Genomic DNA, 26373 nt, shown 5'->3' with positions numbered 1-26373 from the left:
TCTACCCGTTCTACTGTGTATTTGTGTGTGGATAGGTTCAAGCGACCCAAACCCCCCCCCCCCCGCGCTCGCCCCCCCCCCCTCCCCCCCCCCAGCACACTCCCATAAATTACTTCTGTAGGCAATGAATGCTTTTAAGCATTTGCATCCAGCACCCCTGGGGAGCTGATTTGCTTTGCAGATGGATGCAACCCCCCCTTCCCCTCCCCCTGCCTGTTTCATCTTTCACCTCGTTTCAAATTTCAAAACTTCCCAAAATATACGCGTGGTGCACCCTCTTGCATACACACGCACACATACACACACTCACAGATCCGTAACACACAGTATTATGTATGAGACCATCTGGACCTCTTCCCAATACATAACACATTCCATTCTTTTCTCTTGGTCACACCCCTCTCCATTGGGGATTGGTCACGCCGACCCCCTCCTTGGTATTGCTCGGCCCCTAAGAGGCCCAGCTGCCTGCCAATCCCCACGGGCTGTCAAAACAAGTCTCCCTCCCTGTCACAACAGAGAGGAGTGGTGGAGGCTGCCGCCGAGCCACTTCCTGCTTGCTCTCCTCGCTAGCTCTCCCGTTCGCTCGCTCGCTCGCTCGCAGCCTCGCTCGCTGGAAGGCAGGTGGGCGGGGTGCACCCGTGCCGCGCTCGCTCGCTCCAGCTCCTTCTGAGCTCTGGCACATACTCATCTCGGCTCAAGGAGGCCACTTTGAAACGGCGCCTTAGTGTCTTTTGTTTGGTGGCGAGTGAAGCGGTTGCATAGCATTTCTTGGCGGCCAGACACCTCCCTTCGTCCTCGTCCTTCTTTCTCTCTCTCTTTCTATGCCCTTATCTTCCTCTATCTTTCCGAAGCAAGTTTATCTCTTCTCTCCTCTTCCCTGCCTCCCTTTCGCTCTCCTTTCTATTATCTGACTCGTTGGGGGAAGGAGTTCCATGGACGGCTCATCCAGAGTGATGTCTCCTCTCGAGAAAGTTGCAGTGGCTGCCTCCGGGCAGTGAAAAAGTCTGGAGGGTCGGCTTTGGGGTGCATGTTTGTTTGTGGGTGTGGAGGGGTGGATTCCGATCTCCCTAAGTCCCCTCTACCCCGGGAGAAGTCCGAAGCTGGTACCACGATGGCCGAAGGTGCAACCTGCAGAGAAGGTCCCTCCTCATCCGAGGTGAACCATGGTGAGGAGGATTCTCAGGTGTGCCCAGATCCTGCATCCTTGGAAGGGCTACCGGCTGGGGCTGCAGGACGCAGAAGGGACCGCAGAAGTGGGCTCTCGTTGCCAGCCTCCGCGGGCACCTCAGCAGCTGATAGCGAAGCTAGTCTCCTGGAAGCTGCCCGGGTGACACCTCGGCGAAGTAGCATCATCAAGGTAAGTCCCTGTTGACTCAAGGAGTGGGGTTGTCCTTTGCGTCCCTGGTGATGTCCTGGCTTCCCTTTCCGAGCATCTGGAGTGCAGCGCAGCCCTGGGAAAGAGCAGGCGGGATCTGGGGGCCAGGATGCAGGATCCCTAGAGACATCTTGAGGTTTTGTGTTGTTTTCCCCCCTTCCCCCCTCTTCATTACCAAATCTTCCTTCCTCCTCAGGATGTTCACAGGCTCTACAGTTGACCACAAGCTACTGATTTCTTTTAATTAGAAGAATGACAAATCCAACTCCACTGCAATTAATTGTGTGGATATAGTGCGTATCTCTCCCGGCTCTCCTCTCCCCTCCCCCCCCCCCCCCCCAATCCCTTCTGCACGCCTCCTGAAAGTTTCCATTAACCAGTTATAGGGATTGGGCTGGGGTGGGGGGATAGGGGAAGAAGAAGAGTGATAAATTCTGTGTACAATAGTACTATTTGTTGCGCATTAATCATATAAACATTTGTCTCAAACGGGTACTCAGACTTCATTTTATGTTCTAACTTTCTCTACTGTGAAGCTGAAGTGCCCCCAAGATCAGTGGAGCCTTTTCCTTGAAGCAAAAAGCAACAAGGCGTGGAGTGGGGGTGGGGATGGGGGTGGGTGGGTCGTAGTCATGAGGCGAAGTCCAGTCAGGCACCTGAGTAAGCAAACGTGGGGGGAAAATTAAGGCTGCTTTATTTATTTATTTGCTTTAACCGCATCCAGTGGAGAATGTCTCAGGTAGCAAGATTAGGCGGTGGGACATCTTAATGAGTTCTGGAGTCCTTCCTGACTGCTGAAATATTCCGGAGTTCCTATAACTTCCAATCTTTATTGAATTTAATGTTTCACATCTACTTTCACGTTAGTGGGAACCCTAGGATTTGTATGCTGCGGTTAGGGGAGGGAGAAAAGGAAGGAACTAGGACAACTAAGAATATACTTTGGTTCTTTGACCTTCTTCCTCCCTACTCCCCCCCCCCCCCAATCTTCTTTTCCTTTCGATTGTACTCGGTTTGGCATTTCACCTTGTGGGTGCATCATTCCACGATAGGTTTTTTTTTTCCTGGCCCACAGTAGTCTTCTCACCAAACATAATTGGAAGATGCCTCTTAAAACAAATGCCTGTGAGCAAGCAGACCTATATTTGATTAAGATCGATCTTGGCTGACATGGTCCTTTGAGTCAGCATGACACTACTTAGGGAAAAAAAAAAGTGTCAATGAGATAACATATGGATGATTTTGAACTCTTCTGCATCTTGTTGGTGCTCAAATGAATGCACATTTTCCGAGATCCATGTTCAGATCTGAGGCAGTGTACGCAGGACCTAACTAGTGGCATTTTTCCAAGATCTAAATTGGAATTTTCAGCACAAGTGTGGGTAGATTACTCCTATAATACATCTATCTCAGCCATAAGTAGTTTCTGCTCTTTTCCTCCAGTACTCTGACACACACAAGGTTAAGACCATCAAGGAAAGAGCTGTATTAAAAGAATAGTGGGTGCTGTGTACCATATATAAATAGTTTATAGCAGTGATCAGTGATTTTTATGGTTCAGTGATTTTATGGGAGGTAGTGTCCTATTCAGGTTATGAACTGGGATAAGGGGGGAAAAAGGTCAACCTTTAAAAAACCCCACTGATCAAATATATACTTTTGAAACTAATAAATTTGGAGTTACAACTAGTAGGGGAAATATCCATATTTTAGATGGTTAAACTTCTTATATTAAATGAAGTTATATGCTGAGGAAACATATCCTCAAGAGATTTAAAAATATACAGTATAGTATAGTATTTGTTTTTTTGGGGGGGTGTTTCCTGATCCACGATCTTCTAGAAAGGCAACTATCTTTATCAATGCATATCCATCCGGACACTGTTGTGCAATTTAGTATTAGTGAGTTGCCTAAGACACTGAGAGTTTAAGTGCCCAGGGATACATAGCTAGTATGGGTGTAAGGTAGAACTGAGGCTTACCTGACTCAGAGTCTATCTGGCTTACCCACTATGAAGTATTGCTTTGTGATGTTGGAAAAGCAAAATGAAATAGTCCATAAAAAATAGATTGCTGCAAATTCTTGCAAACAAGTTTGTTTTTCTTTAGCAGGACATTATATACTCTGCCTTGTATGTTTTTGGTGATGGCTTAAATTCTCATAAGGGCAATATTGGAACTAAAATAAAACTGTGGGGCAATGATTCTTTTACTTTTAGTTTGCTTTTGTGACCTAAAAAAGAAGGTAACAATATCAGGCCTGATCTCTTTTTGTATTCATAGGTTAATACATAGTGATGCTAACAAACTGAATCACATTTAAGGTTTGAAGGGCAATAGAGGACAAAGAAAGTTGTGGCTTCTCCTAAATTAATACTGTAAAATTCAGGAGCAGGCTCTTGTTTTATAGGATTTAAACAATCATCAAATGGGTTTGGAAATTTCTTGATTATGGAAGTGTTGTATTTAGATGAGTCTTCAATTAAGAAGTCTTGATCAGTGTCATTCTTTAAGGTCAACTAGATGGATTGTGGCTCAGTAGCCAACGAACTCCCCTCTCTGGAGCTTGAAAACATTTACAGCTCTCTGCCTTCCCTTCCATTCCCTCATTTGCTCCCCCTGACCTCACTTACCGCCATTTTTCTCATTTCAGTTAAATGAAAAGTAAATTTTTGGAGAAAGGCTGGGGATCATGGCATGATCTATATTCTAGAGAAATAGATAGCACTTGTTCTTTTTTTTTGGGGGGGGGGAAGAAATTACATCTAAAAATTACCTTTTGCATTTTCAAGTCTGGGGTTAATGCATACGGTAGCAAAAGGTTGTTCTGTCATTTTAACTTGGACTATATATTAGATGACATCCTAAATATTTGCAGCCTAGTAACAATTGATGTGCATAACAATCTTCATTGAAAATCATGAATCATCAGAGATTACATTACTTTCAGCAGAGTTTTCATGCATTTAATTGTTTGTTACTTCTTTGAAAGTTGGTGATCCAAATATGTAGGGTTATTAATGAGACTATTTCAATAACCAGAGAACCTCTTTCCTTTTCCATCCCAAATTACAAGGAACAGAAAAAAAGAACCTTTTTTATATTACTCTAACCAATACTTTGTGGAAACACAGTCCTAGTTTAGATAACATTTCCTTCTGATATGGAAAAAGTTACATAGAATTGCTTCACATTTACATATCGTTCCATCATTCTGTAGCAGTTCAAAGGTACATACAAAACTTTCCCAAATCCCCTCACCTTTTTTCTTGTCTTCTCTCTGTAGAGTCTTAGATTTTCCCAGGTTTAATATCTGAGTTGAACTAGATGCTCTACTTGTTCCCCTACTTTTTGTTTACTCTTTCTGAGTTTATTTTTTAATCATCAAGAAGCCTTTGTCTTAAAAAAAATTCTCACTGAGTGTAGGCAAAGGGAACTTAGAAGAATTGATATCACCTGTCAATTGATCGTTTGAAATGCCATATATTAGATAGGAGTTGACATGTAGGATTCTCCAATAGTCATGTTATAAATTTTAAGTAATTTACTATTCTCTTTCTGAATGTATTTCAGTAGTTTCCACAGAAGTGTTTATTTTCTTTGGAAATGCTAGAGAAACATGGTACCATATCATGGTGGAAGTAGCTATATTTCATGGTGCATATCTGAAGTGATTCTCTCTGCCACTTTTCAATGGTTTTGGTAAATTAAATTTAGTTAGGAGTTTGTAAAGAACTTTGAGATCTTTTGCTAAAAGGGGATTTAGAAGTGTCTGATAAGGTGTCCATTGCTACTATTATGATTGTACTTTTTTTTCTTCTTGGGAAAAAATCTACAGATTATAAAAATAGAAGACATGGCAGGAACAGAGGAATTAAGTGTATACTGAAATCAAGTTTGTGGTCTTCCCACTTTTCACAATGGGAAAAACAGGTAATTAGATTTTGCATAGTGAAATGTCAATTGGACATTTCTTCCTAAGTCATACCTCAGGCATATCAATATAGGAAGACATCAAGAGCAATGCATATTTGACTTTCTGGGTTACTGTACAATTCTTTTGCTCACAGAAAAGGCTAGCTACAATCTCATGGAGTAGAACAACATGAGTGCATGGGAGACTTTACTACTCTTCTATTTCATTTAATGGAAAGAAGCATATCAAACACCTACTGTGTGCCAAGCATTGAGCTAAACACTTTGCAAATATTTTCTATGTTTTTTTTTCTTTTTGGAGGGGGGAAGGCATGTGTATCAGCAAGCACCCCAGCGTCCCCAGGGTGGCTGCCAACACAGGTTCTTACATCTGCTTTGTTAAAGGAAAGCAACTCAAAATGGGTTAACAAGCTTACATGAATCAGTCAAATATGTATGGTTTACCTAGTTCAGGGGAAAAAGGTCAGCACCCCAAACTTCAGAGTATACAGACAGAATTATCAAGACAGAGAAACAGATCAAGTAGACAGGTTTCCAAACTGTCCAACCATTACATCCATACCAAATCAACATCTGGGTTTTTCAAAGCCAGGGGGCTCTCAACAACGGCTTCCCAGAGTCTCATCTCATCAAATCACAGAACACTTCTCAAAGTGAGCCCCAAAGTAAAGCCTCACATCAGGGATTATATAGCCTTCTCCTAGGTCAGAGAATATAACCACCCTCTTGACCCACTGCCCAATCACACAGCATCAAGGTGTGGGCATTTCAGAAAACCAAGCCTCCTGCCACAGGCTCCATGTGACCACATTCAGCCTATTAGGAGGCAGAATATATTTTCAAGGAAGGTTCTCAGAGTCTCTTAAGCCTATCAAAGGGCTTAGGGGCTGGAAAGAGCTTTAAATTTGCATTTCCATTACAGCAGGGCAATTGAGGTAAAGTGACTTGCCCAAGGTCACATGGCTAATTTTTGTGTTAAGTGGCTGGATTTGAACTCAGGTCCTCCTGACTCCGGAAGTAGTGGTCTATTCACTGCACCACCTAGCCGCCCCAATATTTTCCCTTTTGATCCTCAAAACAACCCTGGAAAGTAGGTGCTATTAATAATCATCATTTTACAAATGAGGAAACTGAGGCCACATTAACTTCCCAGGGTCATATGGCTAATGAGAAAATCGCATATTCCTGATTACAGTCACAGTGCTCTCTCTGGGGCACCATCTATTTTTTTTTCAAATGCTTTATTAACTTCTGATTTACATCATTCATTTCCACCAGATTTTGAGTTACAAATTTTCTCCCCATTTTTACCCTACCTACAGCCCCAAAATAGCAGTCCCACAGGATATCCCCTCCTCCAATCTGTTCTCTCCATACCCCTTTCTACTTTTCCAGTGGATCTCTATGCCCCAGTGCCTGTATATCTTATTTCCCCAATTACATGTAAAATAATAATAATAATAATATTATTTTATATTATATTATATATAAAAATTATATATTTATTTTATTTATAAAGTTAATAATAGTATATATATATATACACACACATATACACAAATATATACATATATACATACATATATATTTGAATATTTGATTTTAAAACTTTGAATTCCAGATTCATTTTCTTCCTTCCTTGTCACCCACACTTACTGGGAAGATAAGCAGTTCAGTATAGGTTGTACATGTGTGGCTAAGGCAAAACAATAACATAGTAGATACACTGTAAAAGACTGAATATGTTTCCCTCCCTCCTATCCCACCCTCCCACTTGTTCTATTCTCTACTTTGATCCTGTCCCTTTTCAAAAGTGAGTGCTTCCAACTTCTCTCCCCCCCAGCCTGCCCTCCCTTCCATCATCCCCCCTCTCATCCCCTTCCCCCCCCTACTCTCCTGGAGGGTGAGATACCCTATTTAGTGTGTATTTCATTCCCTCCTCAAGCCAAATTCAATGGGAATAAGGTTGACCAATTCCCTTTTGCCTTCCTATTCTTCCCCTCCATTGTAACCATTTTCCCTTGCCTCTTCTGTATGAGATAGTTTACCCCAATCTATCTCTCCCCATCTTCTCTCATTATATTCCTCTCTCACCTCTTAATTTCACCTTTTAAGTATCATCCCTTCCTGTTAAGTTGGTCCTGTGCCCTCTATCTATGTATACCTGTAAACATATATACACACATTCACATATGTATTCATATGCCCATATACTCTCATATATAGACATATATATTTCTGTTCCTTTCAACTATTGAGAAAAGTTTCATAAGTTACAATTATTGTTTTTCCATGTAGGAATGTTAATACTTCAACTTTGATAAGTTCCTTATGATTTCTTTTCCCTGTTTACCTTCTCATGCTTCTCTTGCTTCTTGTATCTGAATGTCAAATTTTCTATTCAACTCTGGTTTTTTCAGCAAGAATGCTTGAAAGTCCTCTATTCCACTGAATGACCATATTTTCCCCTTAAACATGATACTAAGTTTTGCTGGATAGGTGACTCTTGATTTTATTCCCAGCTTCTTTGACCTCTGGAATATCATATTCCAGGCCCTTTGATCCCTCAGTGTAGAAGCTGCCAGATCCTGTGTTATCCTGATTTTGTTTCCACAATATTCAAATTGTTTCTTCCTGGCTGCTTGTAAAATTCTCTCCTTAATTTGGGAATTCTGGAACCTAGCTATAATATTCCTAGGAGTTTTCTTTTTGGGATCTTTTTCAGGAGGTGATCAGTGGATTCTTTCAACCTCTATTTTGCCCTCTGGTACTAAAATATCAGGGCAGTTTTCTTTGAGAACTTCCTGGAGGATGATTTCTAGGTTCTTACTTTGATCATGGCTTTCAGGTAGTCCAATAATTTTTAAATTATCTCTCCTGGATTTATTTTCCAGGTCAGTGGTTTTTCCCATGAGATATTTCATATTGCCTTCTATTCTTTCATTTGTTTGGATCTGTTTTACAGCATCTTGATTTCTCACAAAGTCATTAGCTTCCATTTGCTCCAATCTAATTCTGAAGCAATGATTCTCCTCATTGAGCTTTTGAGATTCTTTTTCCATCTGGCAAATTCGGCTTTTTAAGGCATTCTTCTCCTCATTGCCTTTTTGAGCCTCTTTTTCCACTTGAGTCAGTCTGTTTTTTAAGGTGTTATTTTCCTCAGTCAGGCTGTTTACTCTCATTTCATAATTTTCTTGCATTGTTCTGATTTCTCTTCCCAATTTTTCTTCCACTTCTCTTATCTGCTTCTTAAGGTCTTCTATGGCCTGTAAACAGCTCATATTTTCCTTTGAAGCTTTTGGTGAAGGAGTTCTGACTTCACTGTCTTCCTCCTGTTCCATGCTTTGCTCCTTTTTGTCCCCAAAATAGGAGTGTAATGTTGGTATCTTCTGTCTGCTTTGTTTCCTTTGCCTGGTCATGTTGCCCCTCAGTCACTTGACCCCTGGGATTTTTGCCACAGTAGGATTCTGCCACCAGACAGGGGAGCTTCTGTCCCAAACTCTGGGGTTTTCTCACCTGCCGGAGGTATTAGATGGGTGCTCTCTCTGAGGTCTCCACACACTCTGGCAAGCTGGACACACACCCCAAGACCTTCACCCTAGACTGCAATCCAGATCCAAGAAGGATAAAGCAAGAGTGATTACCCCTCAGATTGGTGCTTGGTCCCTCTACACGCTGCAGGCCAGGAGCTGAAGCTGCCAGGTGGCAGCTGGCTGGCTGTGCTGGCAGGAATCTCAGTGGCTTCTCGCCCCAGGGGGCAAAACCCACCACCCCAACTTACTGGGTCCCAAAGTCCAGACTGCACTGACCTCTCACTTTGTCTGCATCTATGTGTTGATAATTCTGGAAAGGGCCACAGCTGCTGCTGATCTGGAGTCCCTCTGGCCGGTGGCTGGTCAGGACCACCCTGGGGCTAAAGCCTTGATGTGGGCCTGGGCTCGGCTCCCAGAGTGCTGGGCTAGCTGAATCCTGCCGGCCTGCCAGGCTGTCCTCAGTGGGAGGTTAGCTTCTCTGTGTCATTTTGTAGGTTCTGCATCTCCAAAGTTTGTTTAGAGCCCCCTTTTTACATTGATTGGGGAAGGTGGAAGCTGGAGCAGCAGGGAGGTCCTGCTTCTACTCTGCCATCTTGGCTCCGCCCCGCTGTGGCACCATCTAACTGCCTCTAAAGGTTGTAAACATTAAACTAATTCTTTTTTCAGGGTATGCAATAATACCAAAGCTGTGACACAAGTAAGAATGTAAGCATTTTGATGGACAAACTTAATACATTTACTTATGTCAGTTGGGGACTAAAAGAAGGCAAGTTATTACTTCAGTGTCCCTTTGTGTATCCTGGATTCTCCCAGGTTGTCTGATGAGAGCGTGCGATTTTTGTATTAGTATACTCTTCTAAGGTTAGAAAAATCACCTTTTAGGTTTTTTATAGAAAAGGTCTATTTGCAATTACATAGAAAAAGATTTTGGGATATAAGTGGCTCCATATTTTCCTCAAAAATTTCATCATATTTATTAATTACACTGTGCTGATTACAAAAAAATAAAGTACATTACAGGTTAGCTCCTGTTACAAGTGCCAATGTACAACAAAATTTCTGTGTAACAAAGGTTTTTCTAAGTTTGAGTCAATGTTTTACTCAATTTCAAACAATAATTAACTTTATAAATAACCAAGATCCCATTCACCTGAGAAGAGTAATAATTTGTTCAGGGCAAGTAGAAAGAATGACAATTTTAATTTCTTTTATTATTTCCAGGGAGAAGGTAGACTGATTTGCAAACAAATTTTAAAAATCCAAAACTAGGATTATAAGTTGTTTGGTTTATAAAGCTTTCCTAATTATTATAAAGGTGTTAGAGAATTAACTTTTCCCTGCTATATGCCCCCCTGAGACATACTTTAGGAACTTTTTTTCTTTTTTAATATCAGATGAGAATTCAGTGCTTTTTTTTTTTTAGGAAGTCTTTCTAGCAGAGGGATTCTTAAACTTTTTTTGTAGACTGACTTTGGCAGGTTGGTTAAACCTATGGATTTCTTCTCAGAATTTTTTTAAATCCACAAAATAAAATACCTAGAATTACAAAGGAAACTATACTGAAATACAGTTACCAAAGTACTAGAAAGTTCACGGACCCTTACCCCTCTTCCACCTCTCCAGTTTAAGACCACTTGTTCTAGGGGGATTAGTCTTTTAGGTAATATCAGGCATAATTCAATTTAGAATTACATCAATACTTCAAGAGTTTGTGATTTCTTCCCCATGAGTCCTTCCTCCACTGACCTGAGTGGTCATAGATAGTCTTCTAGAGTTTCTGTGACCAAAAACTTCGTTATCTCAAAGCTAACCTGGTGATAAACTTCTCCAAACCTTTTGAGGCTAGTCCTCAAAAAATAGTCCTGCAGTTCTTCACTGGGCCCTTACTTTGAAGCCTTTCCAGCTTGATAGGATCTGCCAGATCTTGTGTTTTGTTGACTGGCACAAGAACTGATATTGATTGAATACAGACTGAAGCGTGCAATTTTTCACTTCCATTTATTTTTTTTCTTTTATTTGAGTCTTCTTGTACGAAATTACTCCTATGGAAATGTTTTACATAATTTCACATGTATAACCTACATGATTGCTTACCATCTCAGGGAGGAGGGAAAGGAGGGAGGAATAGAATTTGGCACTCAAAACTTTAAATAAAAATGTTTAAAAATTGAGGAAAAAAGGAATCTAGGGTCACCTTTATGCCATAATGAAGTACTGGGGTAGAACTTCAGTGGAGTTTAAAATCAGTTTTTGAAAATAAGAATGATGATCCCTAACTTTGAACTTAAGTAAATGTGTAAGGAATAAATAATATGGTTTAATTATGATGTATAATCTAACAGCTAGGAGGGCCTCCTGGATGTTGACTGGGTCTCCTGTGTCAGACTTAGAGGAAGACACAGGACAGAGTTGCACAGGATGGGCAGGCATGGATGGGTTGTTTTCTTCATGACTGTAAAGGACAATTGAATTGATGAGATCATAGGTGCTTTTGAATAGTCAAATATATGTTTCATATTAATAATTAATCTTCCTGTTTAGGAAGGGAAAGTAAGTAATAACTTTTAAAGATGTATGATTTTGGTTGATTTCTAAAGCCAGAATACTTTTTCTGTTAGTTCTTTTATACTGACTCTTGAAACAATCTAAAAACTGCCTTGAATAAAACTTAGTTGTCACTGCTTGAACTGGGAGGCTTATTGTATAAATTATGTTTTTATGTCCTATGTATCTCAGGCAATTTGTGAAGATCTGATTATTTTAAATTCAGACCAAATGGCAAATAATTTTAAGTAGTTAATACTTCTCATCAACATGTTCATTGAAGAAGAAAGTAGCTACAGGGCTTCATCTACATCATATTGTTGAAACAGCAACTTTCCAAGTTATTTTAAAATTTAACTGATTAAAAGTTTTTAATGCGAAGATTACATAATTATAATTGCATACATTTTCAAAGTTGGGAAGCATTATTCTTATTTTCCAAGACTACTTTTAAACTTCACTAAAGGATTTAGGTTTTTCTGAGGGAGACCTTACAAAACTGACATCTCTGTCTCCATTTGTAAAGGAGGATGTGTGTCAATGTTTATTACTCATTGACTTCTATGGGATATTGTCAAGAGAAAAGAATACTTGGCTAAAAGGCTGTCTGGCATTGCTAGTCATCAACCATCTATGAAAAACTGAAAAGTGTTCTGCCTAGTGGAAAGTCCCCAAAACAGATTCCTTCACAGACTTCAAGGAAGGCAAAGATTTCATTAACACAGATGTTGCCTTTGTCTTGCAAGAATCTCCCTGTGACAGATGAAGAAACATTAATTTTGGGGAAATCCGTAACCTTGGGGAAAACTTAGAGGAAGAATAATAATATAATTTCTGTTGATAGATCAACCTTCCTAGTGTTGTCAGTAGGGAAATGCTTTTGGTGACTTTAAAAAAAATAATAGCACACAAGAGTGGGTGGGTTGGTGGGTTTTTTGAGGAGAGTGGGGAAAGCTTTGCTTTGTTGTGCTGATGAGGTTTCAGGATGAAAAAATTTAAGAACCATCATTCTAGTGCAATGATGGTTATAACCCTATGATTTTTAAAAATTTTAATTTGACTTCTTGTTGTTTAATAATTTCAGTTGTGTCCAACTCTTTGTGACCCTGTTTGGAGTTTACTTGACAAAGATACTGGAGTGGTTTGCCATTTCCTTCTCCAGCTTATTTTACAGATAAGGAAACTGAGGGAAACAAGGGGTAAGTGACTTGCCCAGGGTCACATAGCTAGTGTTTGAGGTCAGATTTGGACTTAGGAAAATAAATCTTCATGACTCTAGGACTGGTACTCTATCCACTGCACCTCCTTAGCTACCCTTGATTTAACTAGGATAAAATAAAATTAATTTGAAAGTAGCATCTTCATTCTGTATTTGATGAATGCCAGTGAAAAATATGGGAATCTACATAGTTCCTTTATTTTAATTTTATAACACAATTAATTAAATTTCATGATATGATTAAAATTTTACTGATGATCTATGTAGCTTTCCTTTTATGTTTAATTTAATAGACATATTAACCTTTCTGCTGCATGGCAGCATTTGGGAATATGGCACCTTGAAAATAGCTTAAATAAAAAAAAATGGGGTGGCTAGGTGGTGCAGTGAATAGAGCACCAACCCAGGAGTCAGGAAGACCTGAGTTCAAATCTGACCTCAGACACAACACAAAAACTAGCTGTGACCTTGGGCAAGTCACTTAACCCCAATTGCCCTACCCCCACCAAAAAAGAAAATAGCTTAAATATTTTGACTTTACTATTGTTGAAATTCTCTTCTAATCATAAATGGTTCAGGAAAAAGTCATTCAAATAAAAATTTTCTGTTTGTTAGTACAGATTGGCAAGTGTAGGAAGAATGTCAAGAAAAAAGATTTTTAAAACGAAGAAGTAGAATTATAAATAAATTTCTTTGTCGATTCTTTATGAAGTCATTGTATGAGCATGGGTTTAATATAATTTTGGTGAGGAAGAAGTCATTTCAGAGTCAAGCAACCTTCATTTGATTCCTGGGTTCGATACTAGACGTGATTGTGGGTAAGTCACCTTGCCTTTTTATGCCTCAGTCTCCTCATCTATAAAATAGGAATATAATAGTACTTGTAATACCTACTTTATGGATTTTTTTGAGGAAGTAATTGTTTAAAACTTAAAGCCCTATATAACTGAGTTTTTGTGTTGGTCTCTCTATGAATATATATATATATACATATATATATATATATATATATATATATATACACACAGAGAGACAGAGAGAGAGAAAGAGACAGACAAGACAGAGACAGAGAGACACAGACACACAGGCAGAGACAGAGAGACACCCACATACAGAGAGAAGATAAGTTTTCTCTGAGATGGTTAGGTTTTTGTTTTTTGTTTTTCATAAGCAAAGGAATTGTATGATAGATTTTTCAGGGATGTTTGGTTTAAAAGAGTTCATTTCCAGCTCATTCCTTCTTAAGAATGATAATCCCAAAGAGAAGGACTCAGATTGAAATTTACTCATGTAATAAATGGCAACATTTTTGTTTGTTAACAAAACCATTCAGCCTAATACAGATGCAAGTTTAATATTTTGTGATTGTGCTATATTTTTAAATCCCTTTCATGAGTTCTATTCTAACTCCTTCATGGAGGCTAAATGGGAAAAAAGTGGCAAGAACTGTATAGGTTGAAAAGACATTGGAGGGCTTGTAACAATCTGCATGGTGAGAGACCATTGACATTAAAGAAATCATGAGTCTATCAAAGCAAGCACACTTGTGATTGCCACCTACTTCCTATTCCTTCTCTTAATGGTACTGAGCTTTTCCTAAGATTTGAGGACAGAGTACTCTGTTAACCCCATCAGTGCCATTTAACATTTTTTTGGCCTTAGCTCCTCCTCTATTATATGAGAAGTTCATCTATATGACCTGCAAGGTCCTTTCTGGCCCTAAAGCTATGATCTTATTACCCTAAATTTATCAATCCTAGGATCATTCATCTAGGCTTTGAAGATATAGTCAGGTAATTGGTAACAAACATCACTGAGGCTCTGATGTCTGATAGTGCTTAATTGTCAAATAAATGAATGATTGACATAACTTAAACCTTTCTTTTCATCTACAAAAAAAATTATTATTTTTTTAATGAAAGATCTTGCAGGTAAAGTTTAGAGGAGCTATATAGTATTTATAGCTATATGTTGATGAATTTAATTGATAACAGTAACCTAATGATCAACAAATAAGTGTCAGGAGCTGTTAATGTCTTTAGGTTAATGGATTCTGTATTTTCCCCTTTGTTACTTATTTTGGTTTTTAAATCAGTTTTAATGTGCTAACAGCCAAGAGAAGGCCTTATAGTCCTTAAACTACAATAAGCAAACCAAAGAAGACTGTATTTCTGAATGTGCTACTCAGTTTTATGACTTTTGTGGAATTTTGCTATAAAACACATTTGTGTGCACATATAAATCTACTGTGACTACCTATGTGTTTAGGAAATCTAGGCTGTTACATGTAGTTTCATACCCATAGGAGTTACTTCTGCTGGTCTTGAGAGATCCCTCTCTTTTTTACTTTCCTTTACTGATTATGACACCTAAAGTTAGCCCCACATTATGGTGCAGAGTTGAGTTACTAGATGCTACCAAAAAATGAAGTAATTTCCCATTTGCCCCAAAGGTATAGATAAATAACAAGGAATTTTTTTACTTCTATTCTTTGTTGAGCAGCTATGAGGTGAAGATAAGCCTAGGAGAATAGAGGAGGTCAGAAATATTCCTGGGCACTTATCTAACTCCTCTTCATACAAGCTTCCTGAAAATTCTTCTAACCTAGAGATCTGACCTCCTATCTGTATTTCTAGGCTACTGATCCATGACTTTCTGAGTTAGAAGGCAACTAATTTGAACATCTCTTTTTCAGTCTCTAATGACTTTTTTATGTTCCTGTTGTATTCGGTGCTTTTGCATTGCCCTAGTTCTGCTACTGCATAGGTGAAAAGAGCCCTGGAGGAGAAATGAGGAAATTTGGCCCTTATTTCTCTTTTAACATTTTTTATGGTCTAGAGCAAATCATTAAGCCTTGCTGTTTGTTTTTTCCATCTGCAAAAGTACATCTAATTCCTTTTTCTTCCATGCTTCAGGTGAATGTAAAATGCCTTGTGTTCCTTGAAAGGAAAGTAAGTTCAAAATGACAATATTGGAAGATTAGTTGTGGAGGGTTCCCAATAAACTGTTGGGGATTCAGGCTCTAGTTTTGGTTTTCCATTCTTCTGTGCAAATATGGGCAAATCACCTCACTTTCCTAGGTCTCAGTTTCTTCATCTGTAAAATGGCAGAGTTGTAGTAGATGGTTAAATTCACTTTGTAGGGAATCTGTGATATGTGGTTTTTTTGCAAATTTAAAGTTTTTAATAAAATTTTAATAATGATAAAGATAAAACAAATATTTATACACTTACTATGTGCCAGACACTATGCTAAGTACTTGTATCATTAATGATATTTGTAGTTGCTGTGGAGGTGTAAGACCAATAACACTGCTAGCACAGATTCTTTGGCCTTCTTTTCTAAAGAAAAGATAGCTTCAAAGGGGTCAACAATCTTACTTTAATTAAACAATGCAGAGAGATAAATAGAAAGAAGTTAGTATTGAAGAAGGAATTCAATAGACAGGGCTTCAACTATCTAAACAAAATAATAGATATGTAATCACCAGGCCAGGGAGCACCAACATCTGGGTTCACAAAGTGGGGGGGGGGCCTTGACAACAGCTGTTTCATGGAAAAAAGGGAACACGTGGTCACATAGGCCTATTAATGGATGGGGAAAATCTTATATTTCATTAACCCTACAATACTTTACAGTGATCTTATTTGATCCTCACAATGACCCAGGGAGGTAGGTATTGTTATTACCCCCATTTTACAGTTGAGGAAACTGAAGTAAACAGAGATTAAATGACTTGCCCAACGTCACATACCTAGTAAGTATCTGAGGCTAGATTTAAACTCAGGTATTCTTGACTCCAGACCCAGAGCTCCATCCATTGTGAAACCTTTTAAAATTAGTAGTCTCCTCTCGGGTTAAGTATCTTTTTTTTTTTTTTTCCTCCCCAGTAATAGCAAGTCAGCAATGCTGGATTTGGAGTCAGGATCTGGGTTCAAATTCTTACTATCTCAAATACTATCTATATGACCTTGGACAAGTCACTTAGGTTTTCTAGGTCTCAGTTTGCTCATTTATAAAATGAATGTTTGGTACTAGATAACACTAAAGTTCATTTCAATTCCAAATCAATGAGCCTATGAAGTCTCATTTATGTATCTTTAATGTATTCTGATGACTATAATATTATTTGTAGATATCTATGATGGTTATATGTATTTATTTTTTAAATTAAATTTTATGTTTATTTTTAGTTTACATCATTCATTTCCACAAGATTTTGAGTTACAAATTTTCTCCCTGTCTTTCCCCTACCCAACACCCCAAAAACAGCAATCCCACTGTATATCCCCTTCCCCAATCTGCTCTTTCCTATATCCTCCCCCATTTCCCCTCTGACTTTCTGGTAGGACAAGATGGATCTCCATACCCCAGTGCCTATATATCTTATTTCCCAGTTGCATGTAAGAAACAATTTTTTTTTAAACATTTGATTTTAAAACTTTGAATTCCAGATTCTTTCCCTTCCTCCCTTGTCACCCTACTGGGAAGATAAGCAATTCAATATGGGTTTTATATATGTAGTTATGCAAAACATTTCCATAGTGGATATATTGTGAAAGACTGACTATATTTCCCTCCATCCTATCCCGCCCCCAACTTGTTCTGTTCTCTACTTTGACCCTGTCCCTTTTCAAAAGTGTGTGTTTCCAACTTCCCTCCCCCCAACTTGCCTTCCCCTCTATCATCTCCCCTCTCATTCCCTTCCCCTCTACTCTCCTGTGGGGCAAGATACCCTATTTAGTGTATATGAGATTCCCTCCCTAAGCCAAATTCAATGAGAGTAAGGTTGACCCATTCCCTTTTGCCTTCCTGTTCTTCCCCTCCATTGTAACAGTTTTCCCTTGCCTCTTCTATATGAGATAATTTACCCATCTCCTCTCATTATATTCCTCTCTTACCTCTCAATTTCACCTTTTAAATATCATCTCTTCCTATCAATTGATCCCGTTCCCTCTTTCTATGTATACCTATACACATATATATACATACTCATATATGTATTCATATGCCTATATACCCTCCTATATAAACATACATATATGTATATGTATATATATATACACACACTTTATTTTTATATTCCCTTTATTTTATATTCCCTTCAACTATTCTCATACTGAGAACTTTGATAAGTTCCTTACGATTTTTTCCCCTGTTTACCTTCTCATGTTTCTCTTGCTTCTTATATTTGAATGTCAAGTTTTCTATTCAACTCTGGTTTTTTCAGCAAGAATGCTTGAAAGTCCTCTATTTCATTGAATGACCATATCTTCCCCTGAAACATGAAACTCAGTTTTGCTGGGTAGGTGATTCTTGGTTTTAATCCTAGCTCCTTTGATCTCCAGAATGTCATATTCCAAGCCCTTTGATCCCTCAGTGTAGAAGCTGCTAGATCCTGTGTTATCCTGATTGTGTTTACACAATATTTGAATTGTTTCTTCTTGGCTGCTTGTAATATTTTCTCCTTGACCTGGGAACTCTGGTACCTGGCTATAATATTCTTAGGAGTTTTCTTTTGGGGATCTTTTTCAAAGAGGTGATCAGTGGATTCTTTCAACCTCTGTTTTGCCCTCTCGTTCTAAAACATCAGGGAAATTTTCCTTGAGAATTTCTTGAAGGATGATTTCTAGGTTCTTTTTTTAATCATGGCTTTCAGGTAGTCCAATAATTTTTAGATTATCTCTCCTGGATCTATTTTCCAGGTCAGTGGTTTTTCCCATGAGATATTTCACATTGCCTTCTATTTTTTCATTTGTTTAGATCTGTTTAATAATATCTTGATTTCTCATAAAGTCATTAGCTTCCATTTGCTCCAGTATAATTCTGAAGGAATTATTCTCTTCAGTGAGCTTTTGAAATTCTTTTCCCATCTAGCAAATTCGACTTTTTAAGGCATTCTTCTCCTCATTGGCTTTTTGGCCCTCTTTTGCCATTTGAATTAATCTATTTTTAAGATATTATTTTCTTCTGTCAGCTTGTTGACTCTCTCTTCATGATTTTCTTGCACCATTCTCATTTCTCTTCCCAATTTTTCTTCCACTTCTCTTACCTAATTTTCAAAATCCTTCTTAAGCTCCTCCAGGGCCTGTAACCAATTCATATTTTTCTAGGAAGCTTTTGATGCAGGAGTTCTGACTTTCTTGTTTTCCTGCCATTCCATGCTTTGATCCTTTTTGTCCCCCAAAAAGGAATCTAAGTTTTGATTACTCTGCATAAAAAACAAAATTACTTTGCTTCCTTTGCTTGCTCATGTTGCCAGCTAATTACTTGACTTTTGAGCTCTTTACCACGGTAGAACTCTGCTTTCAGAGGGGAGAACTTTGTCCCACATTGCTGGGGTTTTCACAGCTGTTGGTGCTGTTAGGAGGGTGCTGTCTCTATAGCCCCCACATGCTCTGGCTCACTGGTCAAACACCTTAGGACCACTACCCATGACCATGATCCAGATCCAGGCAGGTTAAAGAAAGAGTGATTACCCTCTGAATAATTGCTTGCCTGCCCTACAATCTGCAGGCCAAGAGCTCTGAATCAGCCACATGGAGGTGGCTGTGTGGCTGCTGCACGTCTGCCACTTCTCAGTTCCAGGGGCCAGACCGCACCTCTGTCCCCTACAGTTCCAACAGAGTTCTACACTGACCTCTCATTTTTTCTTTGGCATTTATGGGTTGATAATTCTGGAAACCACCACTGCTGCTGGTGATCCACTCTCCTGAAGTCAGCTGCAGCCACTGGCTGGGGTGCTCTGGGGTTAAAACTGGGGGCTCTCATGGGGCTGGGCTGGGCTCCCAATGCACTGCAATGAATCCTTCTTGTCTGCCTTCCAGGCTGCCTTCAGTGGGAGATTTGTTTCTCTCTGTCCCATTGTGGGTTCTGTAGCTCTAAAATTTGTTTAGAGTCATATTTTATAGTTATTTGAGGTGGTTATGGGGGGAACTCACAGAGTTTTCCTGTTTTTATGCTGCCTTGGCTCCACTCCCAGTTATATGTATTTAACTGTTGAAATGTAAGCTCTGAAATTTAAATTATTCTATTAACAACCCCATGTACCTACTATATAATATTTACTGTTTTATGAATACTTAATAAATGCTGTATTTATTGACTGACAGACTAAGGAGGAGCAAGGAAATGACTTTTATCGGATATGAAAAGAGGGTGAAAAGATCCTTGCTTATTTCCCCTACTTTTTTGTTTGTTTGTTTTTTTTGCCCTTTTTTTTGGAGGGGGAGGGCAGCGCAATTGGGGTTAAGTGACTTGCACAAGGTCACACAGCTATTAAGTGTTACATGTCTGAAGCCAGATTTGAACTCAGGTCCTCCTGACTCCAGGGCTGGTGCTCTACTCACTGTGCCTCCTAGCCACCTCCCTACTTTTTTTCAAAGGAAAAAAGCTTTGGTTTGCACATTATTAAAATTTTATAATCATTTTTGAAAACATGATACTGTTAGCCAGAAAATCTTCATATTAAGTTTATAATATGCAAAACAGAAATATAATTAGAATTATTTTCTATCTCAAGAGCAAAGCATTTCTAATCTTTATATTTTCTGCCATACTAATTTAGTTTTTGTTAATACCAACACAACTTTTTGATTGTTGATATTCTTCTGCATAGTGCGATGAAAACAATTATGGCATATGCAGATCAGAAGTTTGTCTATACTATAAGGTTATATAGAAGTGTCTTTGGGCATTAAGAAGTTAAATGACTTATCCTTGGTCACATTACTTTTGTGTGTTGGATGTAGGATTCACACCCAGGTTTTCTTATCAAGTATGCAATACTGTCTCACTGTTACGGGAATACCATTAATAGCAATAGTGGCATTAGGAGAGGTTTTTTGAGGGGGGAAGTATGGTTATTTGTGATTTCTGTTTAACTGAGAATTTTCCGTGTTTTAGCCTTTTTATAATGACTTTGGGAAATGTATTTATATAATTTTCTCATTTAATGAGCATCATTAAAGCTTTCTTTGATGATTTAACATCTTATAGTCACTGGAGATAATCATTCTGAACATTAATTCTCATTATTAAGTAATTGAGATATAGGATTAACTCAAATTTTCACTATTTCCAGAATATAGTTTATTTTTAAAGAAAATTGAATCCTTTTTATTAACTTATTTTATTATCATTTGTGCCTTCTTCCTAAAAAGTCTAATTTCCCATATTTCAGTTATTTTAGGGCTTTAATGGTTGGGTTCTGGTTAATCTAAATTTTTATAATGCTAGTTTTATTGTTTGTTTTCACAAAGAGGGCTGTGTTCATTTTGTTCATAGTGATTAGAACCTAAACAGTAATAGAAGAAACAACAAGTTCTCTTGTTGCTACCTTGAAGAGCAAACAATATATCAGAAATAAATGGTTCTAAGAATAGCCCTTGGAAGCTTTTCCCAGAGTATTTAAAATGTAAATTTCCCTCCCTTTCTCCAAGCTTCCCTCTATATACTCTTTCCCTTAACAATTTCATTTACTCCCTTGGCACCTATATTTAGATAAATCTCAAATCAATATCTCCAGTCTTATATTTTTCCTGAATGCTGCTCCACTTCTGAGCTCTAGCTGCATAAAGGGCATCACTGTTAGGATGTCTCATTTGCCCCAAATTAAGTATGTCCATCCAAAAGCAAACTTGTAACATCAGTTCCTTCTTACTTTCCTATTTCTTTTATGAGCATTTTCATTTTCTCAGTCACAGGTTCAAAACTTTGTAATCATTTTCATTACTTTTCTACTTTTCCTCTCCCCATATTTGGTCAGTAGCCCAATGCTATAAATTCTATCTCTACTATAAATCAGTTCATTCATCCCCTCTTTTCTATTCCTATTTTCACAATTTCTAGTTGAGGTTCTAATTTTCTGTTGCTTGAAGGTCTCTCTGCATTCAGGTTCTTCCCTTCCCAATCCTCCATAGGGTGTGGATAGGGATTGGGCCTGGGATTTCATTTGTATGGGGAGCTTGCAGATGAAGAAATCCCTTACCAATTCTTATTGGCGTAAACTCTGCAATTTAGAGAGTTACTTAGAACGCTGAGAGCTTAAAGCAGCATGTGCCAGGGGTGGGACCTGATCCTGGCTTTGAGGCTAACTATCTACTCCATCAAGCTGCCTTTCTCTAATCTTATATGCTGTAGCCAAATTAATCATGCTAATGCACAGCTCTGGTCATATCTCCTTTAATATCTTCAATTATTCCCCATTGCCCACCTAATGAACTTCAGAAACCTCCAGAAAATTACCTCAGCCTGCCATCCCAAACTCATCTGTCCTTATTTTCCTATATATGCCCCTGAATATATATATGCATATATATATTATGCTTTTGCCCTTTTGTGTTTAATCTTTTTCTTCCCATCTCTGTCAGTTTGATTCAATGCAAACAACATTTATTATTGAATTACAATGTGAAAGGATCTCTGTGCTAGATGTTTGCAGATACAAGACACAAATGAAATGGTCTCTGTCCTCAATGAGCTTACATTGCACTTGAGGGAAATGGCATATATGAAGGTAAATAAATACAAAGCATATTCCAAGTAAGAGTACTTTTAAGTGGGAAGATCTGGCAAGGCATCATATTGGAAGTGGCTAGGTGACATACTGCATATAGTGCTGGACCTCAGATCTGGAAGACCTGAGTTCAAATGTTGCCTCAGATATTTGCCAGGTAGGTGATCCTAGAAAAGTCACTTAACCTCTGTTGTCTCAGTTTCCTCATCAGCAAAATGGCAACAATAATATCATCTACCTCACAGGGTTATTGTGAAGATAAAATGAGATCATAGTTGTAAAGTGCTTTGCAAACTAAGTACTATATCAATGCTATTAAATTATCATCATTATCGTCATTGTTTTTAAAGGAAGTGAAGGATTCTGTGAGGCAGAGGAAGGGAGGGAATGCAGTCTTAGACACAGGGGACCACTTTTGCAAGGGCAGGAAATGAAGAGTACTTGGTGAGTATCAAGAACTTAGATTGGAAGACAGGTAGGAAACAGATGTGGAAGACATAAGAAATACAGTATGTAGGGGTGGCTAGGTGTCACAGTGAATAGAGTACTGGCCCTGGAGTCAGGAGGACCTGGGTTCAAATCTGGTCTCAGACACTTAACAGAAAACTAGCTGTGTGACCTTGGGCAAGTCACTTAACCCCTATTGCCCTACTTTCCCCCTCCAAAAAGCAAAAAAAGAAATACCGTATGCTTCATGAAGGTGTCCCTTATTTGTTCATCTGGATGCAATCTCTCCTTCCTTTACCTTCCCATAGCATTTTGTTTGTACCTCTTTGTTCAGCACATATTTTACCTTTCATTTCATCTACTTGTGTATTTGTCTTATTCCCTCTTTCTAGACTGACATTAGGTATTGCGTCTTAGTCATTTTTTACCCCTTCTCCCATAGTGCTTAGCACAGTACTTCCTACATTGTAGGTGCACAACAAACATTTGTTTGATTTTTATTCCTTTGCTTTAGAATCTCCTCTGGAAAGTCCATCTCACAGAATGTAAATTTTATAAAACAAGCAAGCTTAATATCGTAGCAGTATAGTTTGGAGTGAGGTGGTTTGCTGCATTTTAGCCCCCTTAACCTGTGTTAACGTTCATTGATTTGACAAATATTTGTGTAATGCTTACTATATGCAAGTGTGGTTTGTATAATCTTTTTTTATTCCTCCATGAAGAGTTCAAGGCACATACTTTAATATCAACCACATAGGATAAAGCTAGTTTATTGAAACTGCTAATATTTATTTTATTTCTGGGTTTCTCCCTCAAGCCCCAGTCAAATATATATATATATACTCAGCACCATGCTAGATACTTTGGGAGTTAGAAAAGAAATATGACATTGTTCATGCCTTCCAGAAGTGTGAAATATTGGTGAGAGCTAATTGACATGTTAGACATCTTCCAACTTTATGTTTGTTCAATCTCTGTTTTCTTGCTATTTGGAAATCCAGAGTCAATATATGGGAGATTTAAGCAGATAATTATGTAATAGAATTATGGCAACAGTTAGGGTTACTTTGTTTTATTAATATTAACTTCCTTCTTTTGTCTAGCAGGGAAATTTCAGGTTTGAAATATGCTGAGATAAAGTATGGTCAGTTAAACTGTAAGCCAGGATCTGCTGCAGATTGGTCTGATGCTATTGGGACTTTAATATACCTTTCAGGGACATTTGCATGTCAGGTTTAATGATCTTCCTGCAGTTCTTTTATTGTATTACTAAAGGAGACAGACTTTGGCTTCTTTACCTTCTACTTTGCCACAGAAGAGTGTAACATTTGCAAACCCAGCCTGGTCTCAGAAAAGTTAGTGAACTCTTTAGCAAAGCATTTTCCCAGACATTTTCTTCTACTAGCAAGGTAATTTTATGTCATTGTTTTTCCATTTTAGTGTCTGCTCTGGGTTCACACTTGTGTGATGTGAGAGGCAATGTAGCCTTGTGGATAGAGTACAGGGCTGTAGTGGGGAAGATCTGGGTTTAAATTCCCCTTCCAGCATTCACTAGCGGTGACCATGGTCAAGTCATTTAACTTTTCTGAGCCTCAGTTTCTTCATATGATAAAAGAGGATAATAATACCCATAGTACCTACCTCAAAGGATTGCTATGAGGCTTAGATGAAATCATCTAAAATGCTTTGCAAACCTGAAAGTGCTGTTTAATTAGTCAGTTATTTGTGTGCAGGCATGGTAGCCAGGCAGGGATAGGGAGTGGGGAGGGAGGATGCCATGTTACTCAGTTGCCTTAGAAGTCAGAAGAATCAGTGTTACAGATTCACACATGGCAAAAATGGAAGGGATTTTAAAGGTCATACAGATCACACACTCTCCTCTCACTGCCCCAGTTTACAGATGAGGAAACTCAAGTTCATAGAGGTTAGGGGATTTGGAGATGGTCACAAGGATAGTGTAGCAAAAAAAAAAATGTGGCACAAAGGAAGGCAGAAAAAATATTTCTAACCTCTTCTCCTCCCACCCTTCTCTGAGGGAGACATTCATCCTTTCCAAGAGGGGAAGCAGGGGGTTGGGAAAGGAGGCCTTTCTTCTCTCCTTCTAGAGAGAAGGTACTGGAATTATATTTATTTACTTCCTTAAATATTGATCATTTAGGTGATATGATAAGGTTCCATCTAATTTCTGATCACTCTCATTTTTGGGGAAGGGGGATCCCAAGTGCTATATTCAAGGCTTGACCCCTCTACCATGAAATAATCATAACATAACATAACATAACCATAATCGAAACACATAAGGAATAGCAAAAAAAAAATAAACAAAAAAACCGCCCAAACAAAACACATCCAAATCATTGCAAAACAGAAATCAGAGAAGGAGTACATATCAGACAATACACGGTGAAGGAGCCTTTGGAGTGTCCCAAAGAGGGCTGGTGAGAAGGTTGGAGCTCTCTTTCACCTACTCCACTCTGGCCCTCACGTATGGCAGGGGCTTCATCTCAACCAATAATAAGGCAGTTGTCTCATACCAGTGGGCTTTGGGACAGGCATTACACTAGTAAATGACAGACTTGGAACTTGAACCCATTAGTGAATGAGGACAAATAGTGCCCGTTCTCTTAAATTGTTAGAATGGGCCTCTGTTTTGTGAATTCAAGGACGCGTGAAAATCCCCCTAGTTAAAAATTTCTCCCTATAAAGCATTCTATCTGAAATCCTACCACTGCTAATTTACTTTGCGGTAGAGGGAGACCTATGGTATTTATGGGACTTTGAGACTTTTCAGTCTTTAGGAATCTTTTATTAAAATGCCCAAGAAAGAGTAATACCATAAGCCAACAGCTCCCAAACTACATTCTGTGAAACTCTGGTATTTAATGTGATTTGTATAGTAGTCCCTAGAAAAATAAAGAAACAATTCTAGCCATATCTTTTCCTCTAAATATAGTAAGCACAAAAATATGTATTATCTACATCCATTTTTTTGGGCACATAAATTGGCTTAATATCTTCTATTTTATTCTAAAATATCCCCAACTTCCCTTTATCCTGGGGATGCTTCATGTGCTAAGTTTCCCAGAATAGCACTTATGGATTAGTTAACATACTTCAAGCCCCAAGGTGTGATTTTGCCAAATTAATTTGAGAAATGCTGCCTTAAGCAATTAGCACTAACCCTTAGCTAAAAAGTTTATGACAGAAAGTGGGAATGGAGACAGAATAGGCAGCTGGGAAGGGGTATCCGGTATCCGAAAGGGGAGAGAGAAAAGAGTGCTAAAAGACAGTTTGCTTCAGTTCTGTGGGGCCGACTCTAAGGATAGAGATAAAGAATGAAGTAAGTTCAGTGTTTTGCTTTCCAGCCCCTATCAGGACATTTTCACCATATTACAGAAAAATTGACAATTGGTTTCTGATAAGAAAAGTAAATTATAGATATAATTAAAGAATCATAGAGCTGGAAGAGACCTTTAGAATTTAAGCATATTATTGCTCAGATAAAGAAACCTTTCTGACATTTCTTTCCCTTCTGACAGGTTGTCATTAGGGAATAAATAGGCTGAGATATTATTATTGAAGTCTAAGGATTCTATTGAAGACTTCTATTACAGTAGGGGTCTGCCAATGCTTTTATTCTGTAATATACCCTCTCTTCTGGAAAGACCTCACTATTAATCCTTTGACTTCTCCCTTCACCTTATACCACCTTAAAGCAACAACAATGACAACCACCATTACAATCCTAAACTACAAAACTCTCTCTCTCTCTCCTCTCTCTCTCTCTCTCTCTCTCTCT

At 38.5% G+C, this 26373-nt stretch overlaps 2 protein-coding genes across 2 annotated transcripts in view; one reads left to right on the top strand and one right to left on the bottom strand.

Annotated features, from left to right (window-relative positions):
• Positions 1-19654, bottom strand: part of HSPD1 (heat shock protein family D (Hsp60) member 1) — a 349976-nt gene extending 330322 nt beyond the window's left edge. The window contains exon 1 of the mRNA XM_069070144.1: positions 19651-19654. The gene's annotated coding sequence lies outside the window, so the exon portion shown is untranslated. The remainder of the gene's footprint in view (positions 1-19650) is intronic.
• Positions 135-26373, top strand: part of PLCL1 (phospholipase C like 1 (inactive)) — a 444953-nt gene continuing 418714 nt past the window's right edge. The window contains exon 1 of the mRNA XM_069070142.1: positions 135-1360. Within this exon, the coding sequence (XP_068926243.1) occupies positions 1031-1360 (330 nt within the window). The 5' untranslated portion in view covers positions 135-1030. The remainder of the gene's footprint in view (positions 1361-26373) is intronic.

This window comes from Petaurus breviceps, unplaced genomic scaffold (genome assembly GCF_028583685.1).
Source record: "Petaurus breviceps papuanus isolate PSGF00001 unplaced genomic scaffold, PetGlider_PUasm1.0 90804, whole genome shotgun sequence".
Taxonomy (NCBI): Eukaryota; Metazoa; Chordata; class Mammalia; order Diprotodontia; family Petauridae; genus Petaurus; species Petaurus breviceps.
The sequence above is the reverse complement of the archived record's forward strand: the minus strand, read 5'-3'. Positions and strand labels throughout refer to the sequence as shown.